At 49.4% G+C, this 14,320-nt stretch overlaps 5 protein-coding genes across 5 annotated transcripts; 3 read left to right on the forward strand and 2 right to left on the reverse strand.

Moving 5' to 3' along the window:
* Window positions 1-2,099: 2,099 nt before the first annotated feature.
* PFICI_00060 (uncharacterized protein) lies at window positions 2,100-4,096 on the reverse strand (the record flags this gene model as incomplete). The annotated part of the gene is made up of 3 exons (XM_007828641.1): window positions 2,100-2,627; window positions 2,795-3,646; window positions 3,725-4,096. The coding sequence occupies 3 exons, from the start codon at window positions 4,094-4,096 to the stop codon at window positions 2,100-2,102; spliced, it is 1,752 nt and encodes a 583-aa protein (XP_007826832.1).
* Window positions 4,097-4,360: 264 nt separating this feature from the next.
* On the forward strand, window positions 4,361-6,264 carry PFICI_00061 (uncharacterized protein; the record flags this gene model as incomplete). Its single annotated transcript, XM_007828642.1, has 3 exons — window positions 4,361-4,637; window positions 4,696-5,329; window positions 5,391-6,264. The coding sequence occupies 3 exons, from the start codon at window positions 4,361-4,363 to the stop codon at window positions 6,262-6,264; spliced, it is 1,785 nt and encodes a 594-aa protein (XP_007826833.1).
* A 294-nt stretch (window positions 6,265-6,558) lies between these two features.
* Window positions 6,559-7,584, reverse strand: PFICI_00062 (uncharacterized protein; the record flags this gene model as incomplete). The annotated part of the gene is made up of 1 exon (XM_007828643.1): window positions 6,559-7,584. One exon carries the CDS (start codon window positions 7,582-7,584, stop codon window positions 6,559-6,561), a length of 1,026 nt encoding a protein of 341 aa, XP_007826834.1.
* A 3,496-nt stretch (window positions 7,585-11,080) lies between these two features.
* Window positions 11,081-12,103, forward strand: PFICI_00063 (uncharacterized protein; the record flags this gene model as incomplete). The annotated part of the gene is made up of 1 exon (XM_007828644.1): window positions 11,081-12,103. The coding sequence occupies one exon, from the start codon at window positions 11,081-11,083 to the stop codon at window positions 12,101-12,103; it is 1,023 nt and encodes a 340-aa protein (XP_007826835.1).
* Window positions 12,104-13,376: 1,273 nt separating this feature from the next.
* On the forward strand, window positions 13,377-13,793 carry PFICI_00064 (uncharacterized protein; the record flags this gene model as incomplete). Its single annotated transcript, XM_007828645.1, has 1 exon — window positions 13,377-13,793. The coding sequence occupies one exon, from the start codon at window positions 13,377-13,379 to the stop codon at window positions 13,791-13,793; it is 417 nt and encodes a 138-aa protein (XP_007826836.1).
* Window positions 13,794-14,320: the final 527 nt, after the last annotated feature.

Genomic DNA, 14,320 nt, shown 5'->3' on the forward strand with positions numbered 1-14,320 from the left:
TCGTATAGTGCACGTTGTAACAAGCAGAGAGTAGAAATGCCCAACAAAGACACTCATTGTATCCCTCGAGGTCAGAAGCATAGGGGACTTTCAAGCACAAACTCTCCTCAGAAGCCTATTTTGACTATTGAGCCATAACCCTGCCAACCTCCGGATTATGGTACGATGTGTCTGGGGAGGGCTCCAGCTTGGTTCCATTACCAAATAGCCTCGGTTGCATTCACCCCAGCCAAGCCTCTAATGTAGAGATTTATGCTAGTGTTCTAGGGCGGTCGGTTGACGGGGTTTTGTGGAACACTGCGGCTGTCCTACACTAATAGAGTGATCCAGCCAAAGCTTTCTGTCACCACGCCCAAACGGGTATACTGCGACCCATTAGAGTGGATCAGGGCCGCTTACTACTTATATCTAGGACAGGCTCTCGGCTTGGTGTTTTCCAGGAATCCCATTGTCTCGCAAACCTGCTTCCACTGGTCCGCCATCCTTTTTTAAGATTAGCATTGACAACTGCTTAAAGCGCAATCTAGATGGTGAGGGATGCTGGAAAGTCAAGTGTCAAACTTTTTGGAAAAGAGAAAAACAAAAAAAAACTCCTGTCTTTGGGCTATATTATGTAAGACCCCTGCATTTCTGCAGCGCAAGCAGCTTCGGCTCTCGCAAATTGACCTACTATATTCACGGAACCCCCGTCTATTCGGTTGGCTCTCGTATATTACTTCTACGACTTCATCGCTGTGACCTTGATATCTGTTACTACAACATGGAAGAGATAGCGCATAGCTAGCCGACTCGAAGAGCCATGGTCCTGGTTATAAAAAAAAAAAAAATGATGCACAATCACTTCGTGTTCTTATGCGCAAGTGCGATAAACTATCCAAGGGTCCTCATCGTATGATTTTTATCAAGCTCAGCCCTCCCTGCCGAGCGGCACTGGGCTGGAGCATTTCCGCACCTATATAATGGGGCCCCCTTCAGCCCACGATACCATTCTTAAACACTCCTAACACGAAATTGGCCTTTAGGCCCAATAGCTCTAAGGTCCCTGTCATTTCGTCGACGGAGTCTCCCGCGACAGAGAAACTGAAGCTGAAAAAGGATGGCCAGAGACGAAAACGCCTTATTCGGAATTTTAAGCGGTCTGGCCCGCCGACTGAGTTGACCATGCCTTGCAAGGTGCCTGCCGCGTATGCCTTCACCCTGATGAATTCAAATTCTTGACATGTGGAGATGACAGGAAGATCTAGGCCCTGTGGAAATCCTAGGGGACGAGGCCTGCGCAGACGTCCGCCCAACAATCACGACTCCCCGCCACCAATGATCATGAAGCCATTGTTTGATTATTTTGCCCTCAACATTCTCCGTTCATGTCAACGTAGCGCAACTATCCGTGATTCCGTCGTGCGCCACTTCAAATCAAGGCATAGCGGCCATTTCAGTCACCTTCCAACCCTTTCGGAAGTCATACGGGTGGTCCCGTAGCTTAATCTCCGGATATGCTGACTCAGCGGCTTTATCACTTTCTTCCCCAGGAATTGTCCTGGTCTGCAATCAAATCCGGTGCCGACATGCTCGATGCGGATGAGTAGAATATGAGCATGGACACTGGGACTTCCGAGCCTGCAGACACCCACGTGGTCCCATCGTGGATGACGGGATGTATTCCCCGAGATATAATTCATGCCCTCGATGGTTGATAGGACGTCCCGTAGGTTTCCGGGCTGCATGCACTTGTGCCTACCTAGAAATCCGAGTCTATGGGTAGTATTGTTAACTCCGGAATCATTCTCGGCCGGGCATGAGCAGGTGCATGCATGACTTGAGATCATGTAGAGATTAGAGTCTTCAGCCACTGGTTCTAGTGTGAGTCTAGAATGCTGTTTAATAGTTGACTAAGCGCAGGCTATTGCTTTGCCCACATTCGTCGTTTGTTAGCGGAATCCTGTTATTGGCGTTTACATATTGAGCTATTACGACATCCTTCCAAGGTTATGAAATATGCGTGGAATCTGTATTGGAAGTGACCCTTGATATGAGCCGTTATACTGAATGAGTGATGGCTCTCGCTGATGTTTTGCAACCTTACATCCTCCTGATGGATCTCATAGACGGCTCTGTTCCTCTAGAAGGGCAGCGTCCTCTTCCAATTTCGCAATGACAACCTCATAAAACTCCTGACAAAACTTTTCATTTTGAAATCCTGACGGACCAATCGCATGATCAAAGCACCAGCTTACGGCTTCGGCGTAGTTTGGCCCGCCGTTCTCAATCACCTTTGCTTCTAGGCGGCTGGCACTTTCACGCCGGGCGTAGAAGTCTTCCATTTTCATGGTAGTAGGTAGCTCGAGGCTTTCCTCCACACTCCCTGTGATGATCTGTACAAGTAGCGCACCGAGGGAGAGAATAGTTGTGTTGATCATGCGTGGACAATCCACTACTCGAATGAATGATGCCTCCCAGCTTGAAAGAGGTATGGCTTGTGTCACGAAGGGTCGATAAGGGTTCTTCCACCATTCTTGATGGATCTGTGCTTCAGCGCCCCAAAGGAAAGAAATATCATCGAGAGTCAACATCTTGGCAAGCCATGGTGTATTGTACGTGTGCAAAACGCTGTTGGACAGAGTCAATGCCTTGTAAGTAGCAATATGTTAGCTGAATCCCTTGATGTGCTGCCAAGTCTCCAGTATCTCCGAACCAGACTTTTCCTTGAGAGTTGTTTTAGAAAGAGTATGGAGGACTCAAAGAAGTGCTGGAATAATTCTGAGGATAAGAGATAATCTACGACTAGAATACGTACCAATTGAAGCCTCTCCTCGTAGCCGAAAGGTACTATTGTCTTCTCTGAAAGACCAGTCAGGCCAGAAAGAATATCACGCAAGGTGACGGTGTGGCTGAACTTGGAGGGTTCTTCAACTGGGGGCGATAGCCGGAAGCAACGCTGCCCAGTCGATATATGTCCGTAGCTTTCAGATTGTGAAAGCGCCTTGCGTTTCCCGTGAAAAACTTTACACAAATTCGAGATCAACGACGTGGCCTGGGATTGGCATGGACTGTCGACTCTCAACGTCGAGATCGTCTCAGACGTTTTCATTTGGATTTGAACAGGCACCGTTTGCGGTTGCGATTCGAAAGAGCTGATGACAGCACGCCAAGCAACTTTCTTTCGCTTCTTTTCGGGTGCCATGAAGACAGGGTCGGGCAGAGCTGCTATGATCTCTGGTACTGGGGTGGACTTGTCAAGTTGAAGCTTGGCCCGGTTCCATTCGGTAGGCGCCTTGACTGAGTCGATTGCAACGTTGTAGAGAAATTTCGCCGCAACTTCCTCTTCCTCATCGTCTGGCAATAGAACCGCATGTCGCGTAGCCAATTCAATACCGATTTTGTGGGCGTCGGCGCAGTCACAAGTTACGGCACTACGCATTGCGTTGAAAATACTTTCCGACAGCCCACGTAGAAGCTTTATGACACGTGCTTGAGATCGATGCTGTCTATTCGACTTCATGTTGATATCTTGTTGTGCGAGCCCGTGGAGTACAGTATTGCTTGACTTGATCTTTGAAAGCAGAGCTTCGTAGTCTCCCTTCTTCAGCGTGAAGGACGTCTTATGACGGAGCTCTCGTAGTATCTTCTTGTAGTCATTGAGTCTGATCTATGCGCATTGTCAATATTTATGACACACAGTAGCAGGAGCAGCAATAGAACAAAATTTCCGAGTTACCAAACGTACCGCACCATTTCTTTCTACACATAACTTCTTTTCTAACTCTGTCGCCGCAGTGGATAAGAGTTGAACCTGCGCCTGGAACGTTCCCCATGAAAGCCAAAGTCGTTCTCGAAGTTTATCGTCATATTTTGCCCAGTCGGCCCCAAATGGATCCTTTAACATGGTATCAACCATGGAAAGGGGCACAAGATCGTGCAAAAGAAGTTCACAGGTGTTCTGCAGGCGAACCTGCTCTGTTTCGAGATCTCGCCGCAGCCAATTAAGGTCATTCTGTGCCGTTTTGATCGATGAAAGGGTGGTCCGATAAGAGTTGATGGTGTTTATAGCGAGCGGCAAGACGCCTAGTACTATGCCCGCGACCTCGAAGCCAGACATGACCGCCTCCAACAATCATCGAATAATGATCCTTACGGGTGATGTTGATCGAATGGATGCAGCGTTGCATGTCCCACTTGAGAGCCTCAGCCTCATCGATCACGTGCAGGAGGAGCAATGATTCTTTCGGGCATTCGCTTATGCAGTGTGCACATAGATACCCCTCACGCCCGCCCAGCCAGTCAGATATCGTACCAAGGTCCACTGGGCAATTTGCAGCCAGTAGCAACTCTTCCTGAACATCATCAAAACTGTCTCAAGACAATGAGACCAGCAAAGGCAAAAGGCGAACCTGAAATCGCTTCTCTTGTCATTCGTGGCAGGAAAGCATTGGTGTCGCTTGTTGAGAATCTAGAACCAGTCCTAGAATCCAAATCAAAAGTCGGTTCTCATTTGGCACGTTTCAACCTCTGGTCAGCAAGCTTTGCAGCACACCGTGCCGCAGGCAAACGTGCCCTGGAGTACCGTCTCCGCGATGCTTCGTCGGTCAAGAATCAAATTCTGTCATTACTACGGGACCTCTCTACTGTGATCGACCAAGGTGAGTATGCAGCAGGGGCGGATTCGAGTGTACATGCCGCCGCTGACGATATCTCCAGCTCAAGCATCAGCCCGTGGACAATCTGATCCGTCGCATGACGACCCGGCCTACGATGAAATCGAGGCTTACTTCCTCGCGGGGGATAGTGCAACACAGTCACCGCTTGATCACTCAGTTGCAGAAATAGGACACATCGTGGACTGTCTGTTACGCTTGTCCGCTACCATTAATAATCCAGCACCTCACGACCAGTTTCAGTCGAGAGTTGGAGCTGGAATCAGCGGCTATTTTGAGCCGTGGGACGTGAGGCATGTTCAAGAAAAGTTCAAAGATCTTGATCCAGCCATCGCAGAGCGTCTTGGAAAAGCCGTGACCATGAGGCGGCATTATTTCAGATATCGAGAAGAGCACCATCATAAACTTTCCGAAGGACTTGAAGATGACAATGTCGCCGGAGGGGATGAGACCACCGTTGCTTCTTCGATACCCGAGCACTTGAAGGATCTTCCAGGAATCAGCTCCTCAATTTATCTTGACAACCAGTCGGAGTTTTCCGTAACTTCGTATGCACCTTCAAGCGCCGAGCCAGACCAGCTTGCAGTGCCGCCCATACCCCAGGAACACCTGGAAGGACCATTTCTATGCCCATTTTGCAAAATGATCATACAGATTGACACAAGACGAGAATGGAAGTAAGTTAATCTTGTTTATCTGAATTCATCAGTGGAGATCACCAGTTGATTTGTGTGCTAGGGAGCATGTATTTAGAGACCTTCGGCCCTATGTTTGCATTGACAAAACATGTCCCACGCCCAATCGTCAATATGCTCGACGCAGTGAATGGAATCGTCATATGAACCAAGACCATTGGAAAATGTGGTACTGCTTATTTGGTTGTCTTAGGATATTTCCCACACGAGAGACATGGCGCGAGCATTATACGAGTACTCATCGCAAAGAAGTAACTGAACAGGAACTCAAGATACTGGAAGAAGAGAGTATCCATCAATCTCTGGACAAATCTGTTGGGAATTGTCCTTTTTGCATGTCCGTGGATATTGAAGGCCCAAGGCAGTACAGTTCTCATATTGGCCATCATTTGGAATTACTGGCCCTCTTCTCGCTGCCCAGCATAGATGGAAAAGACGAAATTGATGACGAGGTAGTTTTCAGTCATGAGACTATGCCTGACGATAGGGCTGAGCATCATGATGACTCTTCGAGTTCCGCTGCAGATTCAAACACATTGCTTGAAGCTGAACCAGAACAAATACTTGGGTCTATCAGCCCGCAGGATAGGTTGGAAGCGTCTGACGACTTTGAAGCTGCAGTTGGAAGGCAAAAGATGGAAAAAAGTGATAAACAAGACGCGCTATTGGCCAAAAAAAGAGAAGAGTTTAGGAAAAAGGACAAGGAGGCAAGGGAAGCAGTTGAAAGGGCCGTTCGAAACAGGAGAGAGGCGCTGGAAAAAAACAGGCGGGACGAAGATCGCAGAAAAATGGAGACCGAGCTCGCAGCCGCTGCAGAGGCTCCTATGGTCAAGCTCATGGCAGCAATCAAGGCAAAGGAGGAAGCTGAAGCTGAAGCATTAGCCAAGAAAGAGATGGATGAGGAAGCAGAATGGTAAATGCTTCTCGAAACCGAGGCCAAATTAATGGCCGAGATGGAGGCAAGGGAAAAAATTGAAAGGGAACGGAAGGACGCCTAGAAGGAAGCCAGAGCAGAGATTTCCCAAGAACTCAAGAACTTTTGTTCTGCTCTCTGTTTCATTATCACCTGTATTGATTACTGGCATCATCAATATTGTAGTGTTTTTAGGTGCTAGTGAATTCTTGGGCTCACTATCGCTGTTTGAGGGCTCTGAGCCGTGTTGTATTGAGCTGGCAATCTGAGTACTTTGTATATAATGGTTGTGCAGAATCTACCATTGATCAGGTGGCATCTCAGGCATTCTCAATTGCTCGAGTTTGGTGTTGTCGAGTGAGCGTTCTACAGCACCGCCCACAACCTTGAGCACGCCTTCCGCCGAAAGCTTGCCCGGGCCATCTGTCCACGTCGCAGTGTCCATGATATCTCTAGTGCCATACTTTTGGTGGACGAGATCATCCAGAGATGCCATCTGCCAGCTCGCCGTCTCGTCGTCGCCGATTTGAAAGAACTGGATGCCCACCTGGTAGGCTGGAGCCTTCATCTTGTCCAGCTCCTCGGCCGTCTCGTGCACGCGCGCTATCCGGTTGGAAAAAGGCTGCGCAGTAACCACAATGATATTCATGGGTTTCGGCTTGGGTTGTCCTTCCAGTCCCATCAGGTCGTAGGTGTGTTTATTGAGCAGATCCAGTAGGCGATCGGTGACATCGTGCTTGCCCTTGGGCTTGACGTCGTTGAAGATGCCCTCGACATTGTCGTGCATGCCGGGGTGGCCCGTCAGCAGTCCAATGTGGCGGTAGCCCCTCTCGTGAACATTTGCATGCCAGCGACGCGAGTGATTGCCAAAGTAAATGTCGATGCCGTCCGTGTCCCGTTCCATACACAGTGGCACTATGGCGCGAATCAAGTCGGTGACTTCTTCCCAGTAGGGGGCCATGGCTTTCGAGTCGTCAATGAGGAAAACAGTGTCGAAATACTTGAGGAATTCGAACGGGTCTTCCTCCGTATCTGCCCCGCGTACGCCTTCCTGTCCACGACCAGCGACCGGCTTCCTTCGAATTGATGCTGGTTGTGTCATATCCGTACCTGCCTGGGTTGTTGAAATGGGACTTGCTCCTCTATGAAGTTGCTGATGGATGGCTGCAGCTGCGCTGTTTGTTTGTCGGGCTGGTCGAGAAGTAGCTTGCATGACAGGTCGCGAAGGCTGGGTTGGCGAATCAAGATCCATCGCGTGCTCTTGGGCAGTCTGGTCGAACAGTCCAGGCTTTTGTTGCCGTTGCTTGGATCCGAAACAACCCATTGTGAAGACTTTCTTTGTTCGGGGTTGAGCCCTTTGGCAGTACGTGCTGCAAATCAAGAAACCGAAATATGATTGCAGAGGCGGAAAAGTATTGGTCAAACAGCAAGCGCCGTCAATTGCAAAAGTTGCGAGAGCGTCATCTCAAGACAAGCTTGTTATAATTTTCAAAGCATTCCTCGAGCAACAGCTGACGTGACCCGCGCAAGAGCTGTGATGATGTTGCTGTGTCATCAGATTGGCAAACAAAGAACACCTACCTCCTGACCTGTAGGTACCCGCGACAACCACAAAGTCTGCGACACAAACATCCGTAGTTTAGTTGCTCGAGGCGACACAGTCTGTGCATGGACAATCGAACCATCAGATTAGTTCATATCTACAAGGAAATCACGGAGTGTGCAATGCCAGTTTCAGCAAATCTCGTGAATGCTATTCGAATGTCGTAATCAACCACCAAATCCATGCAATAACCTCTTTTTATCCACGTTGCAGTGAGTAACCGCCATTACCACTCCAACCTTTCGATACCTGTGATGAAGATCAAGTATCACGGGAGTCCGGTCCGACGCGGGCGGTTTGGCAGTCATCCACCACAATAGTCAATTGCACAGAATACCACAATAAGTGTTCCATTTCCATGTCGTTGGGTAGTTGCGATATGTACAAACATGTTTAGCACGGTAGCGATAGGCGATAGGCGATGATATCCAGCAGTCCGACACATCACTGCGGGAATTGAAAAAGTGCAGTCCTAGTCTCTCCGTCTTTGCCCGACGCCAATGGTGAAGTTGTTCCGGGGTTGACCTAGTCACTGGCCAGTGGGTGCGATGGAGGCGATCCAATGCCACACCTTGGTTAGGTAATACGGTGTACATGGTAACCTGTCTAAAGGTTATCAGATTATGATGCGTATCCACTCTCATACAGATATCGGATACATTTACCATCCACGTGTATGATGCACACCAGTGTCCCAAACATGTAGTAGCGGTAGCCGATTCACATGCACCCCCATGGGTATCTGTACAGATGCAACCTCTAATCGTATGATATAATAACTGCCGCTCAAGCAAAGAAGCAAAGAAATACGCGGGCCTGCTTCCAGACCGTGATCTGGCTCAATTCTCTCTCCACATAATGCAACGTTGAAAAATGCGGGCGTCTGTCATCTGTCATAGCTACGCACATATCTGAGTGAATTGAATACGGACCAGTCACGTTCCCCAGGCCCAGATGCCGGGACTTGTCCCGGAGGCTAGTTCAAGCGTGCAGTTCGTGGCAACTTTAGTGATGGCTAGCAAGTCGTCAGGCACGTCAGCAGCTTCAGGTTTTCCTTCTAGAGCCGATCTGGGAGCTTGGTGAGATCAAACACCGAAATTCTTGTACCATTTGGATGGTGGGAGGTTGCTAAACTGCTGCCCATTCACCCCCACAATGTGAAAAATATGCTGTTGCATCCAACCTGGTCCGTCTGCGGGTTCTCCAAGTCTTGGCCGACAGGGACCTGATTCAAGGCCGTTCAGCCGCGTCCTCTTCCCTGGCGTATACGGACCGTTTGTATATGCATGGGATGATGCAAAGCCTCGACCGATCTCTTGTTTTTGGCAATATAGTTTTTGTCCAGTGTTCTGGCTTCCGGCATTTATGTTCGGGATATCCTCAATGTGCCTTTGGGGTACGGAGGCCGCCCAATGACGCCTGGAAAGTAACAAGTCATGGCTCACGGTCAAGATCGGGGAACATGACTCTCTGCCGCTGCCTACCTTTGAAAATGAAAGACGTTGTGACGGGCCATGTGGTTTGTTTGGGCTTCTACCAAGTGTCGCTTAGGTGCTCCGTACGCTACGCATACAGCACCGACTAGCACCGACAGATGGTAAGTTGAGCTAAGCCAGTTCTGAAGTAAGGGGTCCCCACGCCTTCAGCATGAGCTAAACCAGGACTGGGATTTTTTCGAGGAGGTGCGGAGCTAAACCGAAGTTGCGCCGGGTACAGAGACACAGGTCTGGTCGTTCCCCAAGATCTCATCGAATGGGAACTGAACCGGCGAGTCGACGACACAAAAGCCACAATACGGAGTAGTAGCTGAATATGGGATTTGCCGTGTCCTGGCTTGAAACGCTATCTCCTCGGGTCTTGTGCGCAGCACCTCGAACGACTAGACAAGAAACATGGTAGTAGGCAGTGCATCTTGTTGGGTGCCAACTGCAGCAGTGCAGTATCTCAGGGTCAAAATGCAAGCCGTCCGCAATAGCAGGGTATCTAGCTGCTGGATCATGGATGCCTGTAGCTGCGTACTATGCTACAATTAACCAACCACATAATGTCGGGCTCCGACCGCTTTCATTGCCTATCAAAGAGCCCATCTCACCAGCACTACCAGCAAACAACAGGGGAGGATTAGTTGGGTTCCGAGTCCCGCGACTCCTGGCGGGGCCTTTACCATGGTGTACACGAGGCCTTGAGAGGCTTTTGTGCGGGCTTTTGCATCCATCGGTCTTTGGGCAATGGAGATCTTCGCCGTACCTGAACCGAGATGCGGCGATCCGGTTCAAGCTATCGATCTGCGGACCCCGCGACGATCAAAAAGAGCTTGACACGTTGAAGCTACCGGCCAAAGGGAATGCCGCGAACAAAGTACGTACGACGAGGCCTTGCGAGGAGGACACAAGCACGACAAATTTACCATGCATATGCGCAGCAACGCGCAGCATCCTTGGGGGATCCGCAACCTTGAATGTGCCTTGTTCGCATAGCAGCAGCGGTTTTGCATAAACAAAAGTGGCCACAAGAGACTAGAACTCGCAACTCAAAAACTATCGTGGGTGAGTGGATTGAGACTCCTCTTGAACGAAGATCACGTGAGTCTGAGCTCATGTATTGTAGTACACAGTAAACAAACTGACAAGCATATTCAGGTGAAGAGCAGTCAACCAGTCAACCCACAGCACCTGGAGACCAGCCAATCCAGCAGTCGAGCTTGCGATAGGTCCCCATCCCTCTCCCCCCACCGGCCATGAGCTGTCTGGCTGTCTTGCCCATCCAGTGCCCATCTCCTCCACCTCCCCCCAGGTTACCCTTGATAGCAATAGCATGTGCTATTCAGCTGATTCATCTTGCAAGCCACCCCTGTCTGAAGTTGGACCAACCTTTTAAGCTGAAATCTGCAGGTTTCTGGCGTGAATCCTGGCGGACAGCGCCGACTAGAGACACGCTAGACCTGATAGTTGAACACTAATGGCATGTAACCGTGTCTGACTCGTCGGGAGCCTTCCGGACAGTATTCCGCCTCTTAGCATGAACTCTGCCCTGCACTTCAATCCCTGGACCTCCCCTCACTCGGTTTCCAATTTCTGATTGCTTGTCTGTCGCATTTTCATTTTTTTTACTACTACTACTCAAAAACTTATTCTTTGGCATTCATCGACAAACCATCATTCTTTTTTAACCCTCCCCCCAAAAAGACCGAGCCGACTTGCAAGAGAGAGAGGAAACGATGGCCGGGAGCATAGACGACCTGGATGTCGTTCTGGTGACGCAGCTGCCCCCGGATTCTTGGTTCGAGGGCTTTGCCATCCGGCCCAACAACCATATTTTAGCGGCGCGGCTCGACGCGCCGGTCGTTTACGACATAGACGCAGCGGACCCAGATGCCGAACCACAGCCAGTATTCGAATTCCCAGGCGTGGCGGCCGCAATGAATCTGGCGCGCATTCCTGGCAGACCCGACGAATATAGCGTCATGACGTGTGAAGTGAGTGACCTGGCACACACACGGTGGGAGGTCTTCGCAATATGGCACCTAGATCTCAGCACAGAGGGCGAGCCCAAGGCCACCAAGAAGGGCGATATCACAGACATTGTGCTGCCCCTCGGACTGTGGCCAGTGACGGACCGATTCCTCCTCGTGGCCGACTCGGCACAAAGCTGCCTACAAGTTCTGGACGTCACAACAGCCAAGAGCTCAATCCTGCTTGCCGACGCAAAATCAATGAATGCCAAGAGCAACGAAGACTTTTTCGGCATCAATCGGATATCCGTTGTCAATGATCACATTTGGTTCTGCAATTACAGCCAAGGCGCAATATATCGGGTGCCATTCGAGCTGGACGAGAGCAACGCAGAAAAGCCCGTACGGATTACTGGCCCAGTAGAGTTGGTAGCCGAAGGCCTCGACCAATGCGACGGGTTCCAGGTTAAATCAGATGGAAGCCTTGCCCTTACAGTAAATTCAGACGACGGAACCCTCATGCGCACCGATATTGAAAAATCAGACGTGGGTGCCTCGACGTGCTCAATAGCAATGAACATGCTCATCAACCCGACCGTTGTTGAGCTGGGTCCGGAAACGGATGGCAAGCAGACGGTCTTTGTCATATGCTGCGGAGAGATCAACGTTGGCTGGCTCAACGACAACTTTTCCTGGCGGGATATCGCCAATGCAATCGACGAGACGGTCGTGGTAGATGTCCAGTCGGCTCGGACTTCCATCAGAAGTGGAGCCTCGCAAGCGGTATAAGCCCTCAACAACAAAAACAACGATATTTGTAAAGAAAACGAAAATACCATTTTTTTATGACCTGGAATGACATGGGTTTTGTTTCTATATATGCGTAAAGCGATAGAACTTTCTGTAGAGGGACCAAAATGGGCACATACTACATAGACCAGACAGGTTAAATTCTTTCGATTACATACGGTTTTCACCGGTTATACTTATAATTCATACACACTTCTGGTTTATCATATCAAGACTTGAAAGTTGGGTCGTGATCTTGTTCACATGTGAGATACGTGGGGCACGTTGTGTTATGACGGTGGTTATTGTCAGAACATGATGGAGGCACTCAAGTGGTCGACGTCCATAGTTAGAAATGTGCCAGCCCAGGGATGTGAAGCTGACATTCTCGAATGCATCAAGCAATCTCATCTGGCCTTTTTGCAAAGCACAAGAGTAATGCAGCTGTGTGCGTTTATCGCCAGGCTCGCCGTGTAGGTATGTATACACAAAGAAAATGCGTAGCTCTAAAGCCCGGACAGATGTCAAGTCTCTCGGTGAGCATGAGCCCAGTTCAAGTCCCCCAAGCCCACGGTCATGGCTAAGCACCACAGAGCTACATACATACATACAGCTTTACCTTCTAGTTTGCTGGGCACGGATATATTGACAAATGCTCTGTGGCATATCGTGCTGTGCATCACAAGTTACCACGCTTTACACGATACTTTGCACACTAGTGGTGTGCAATTGCAATATATTCATTAATTTCAGTCAAAACCAATTAATCTTCACCCTAATCAATTCCGCTTTTGTAAGCGACACTGCATTTTATAAGCAATCATTTTAACCCGTGTTGGATTTCTCGCCCAGCCTGGCTGTTCATAATATGACAAGCTCTTTCCCCCAAGATCTTGCGTCCTTTTGAATTCAATGTCCAGTTTTCGTGATGGAGATGCGACATACCTTTGTTATCAAAGTTGAAAAGTACAGCAGATACGTTATTCGTAAGCCTCTCAAGTGCCGGTATGGCGCCAAACTCTTCCAGCCCTATAGCTATCCGATTTTCTTCGGAATTCCGATACATCAGCTCCGTCGCAACATACGCTTTTATGCCAACTTTGGACACGGTGATGGAGATGCCACTGTAGTTTTTAGAACGGGCACGAACAGAGTGGACGGCAGCAGCTCTAGTGACTTCAAATTGATGATATTTTATGCAGAGACTAACATAGGTGACAACGACGACCATTCTGATGACATAAAACGAAAATCATGCCGCGGAGTATCAACAATGGTTACATGTGTTCTCCACCACGCAGTGATTACTTACCCCTTTTCCGTGAGAAATAAAGTCATCAACCTGGAAACCCAAAGAGCACGCGCCAGAATCATTTCTGTTGTGCCTACGCTCCGAACCGCCCCTACACCAGGTGGCTGTGAACCCATCTTTGGAGGCTTGAGCATTTTTGGCGAGAGCTTTTTCAACCCGTCGGGAGAGAAGCGACCATACGCACATGGATGGGCGTTTGACACCAGTGGACCGTTCACCGCCACATACCTGGCTCGCGGCGGTGGTGATGGTACCGGTCCCGTTGGCCATAGTGACCCTATCGAGGACATTCTAGCAAAGCCCAACGAGATCGTTGTCCGTATCGCCTTGGCAGCGCCGAACGCTTCAAGCCCGCTGACCCAGTTCATCGCTCAATGACCAGTCTTCATATATGAATCCTGGTACGATTACATGTGGGGGTGGGGGTGCTGGCCATAGCCGTCTTGGTGGCGATGGCAGTCGTTTGGAATGGATCTGGGTTTCCATGCCCTCGGGCTTCCAGTCTCGCTTAGTCCGATTGAGATTGTAATGACCTTTGGCTCTCCACTCCTCCAGAAGCCAGGGACCTCGAACACGACCGTTGATGAGCTTCTCACTGCTTACATGGACACCTATTATCAATACACATCGACCGGTGAATATGATACAAAGGACCCGACATGCGCAACTCGCAAGAGGTTACAAATCACGGTTCAAGATCAAGGGACAAAGCTGCAGGCGCATGAGACCTTTGCTGGGTAATAAATTTCTTGTCAATCTCCTTCAAACAAACTCATCACAAGTTGAAGAAACAATTGCAGGTGGCCCGCAAGATAGTATCGTAACTCCTGGCTAGAAAGTTCATCGACAATTTGCTAGTCCTGAAAATTGTGCCATCTACCTACAGATATCTCGGGTATTTTGTA

This window comes from Pestalotiopsis fici, assembly GCF_000516985.1.
Source record: "Pestalotiopsis fici W106-1 unplaced genomic scaffold PFICI_Scf_1, whole genome shotgun sequence".
Taxonomy (NCBI): Eukaryota; Fungi; Ascomycota; class Sordariomycetes; order Amphisphaeriales; family Sporocadaceae; genus Pestalotiopsis; species Pestalotiopsis fici.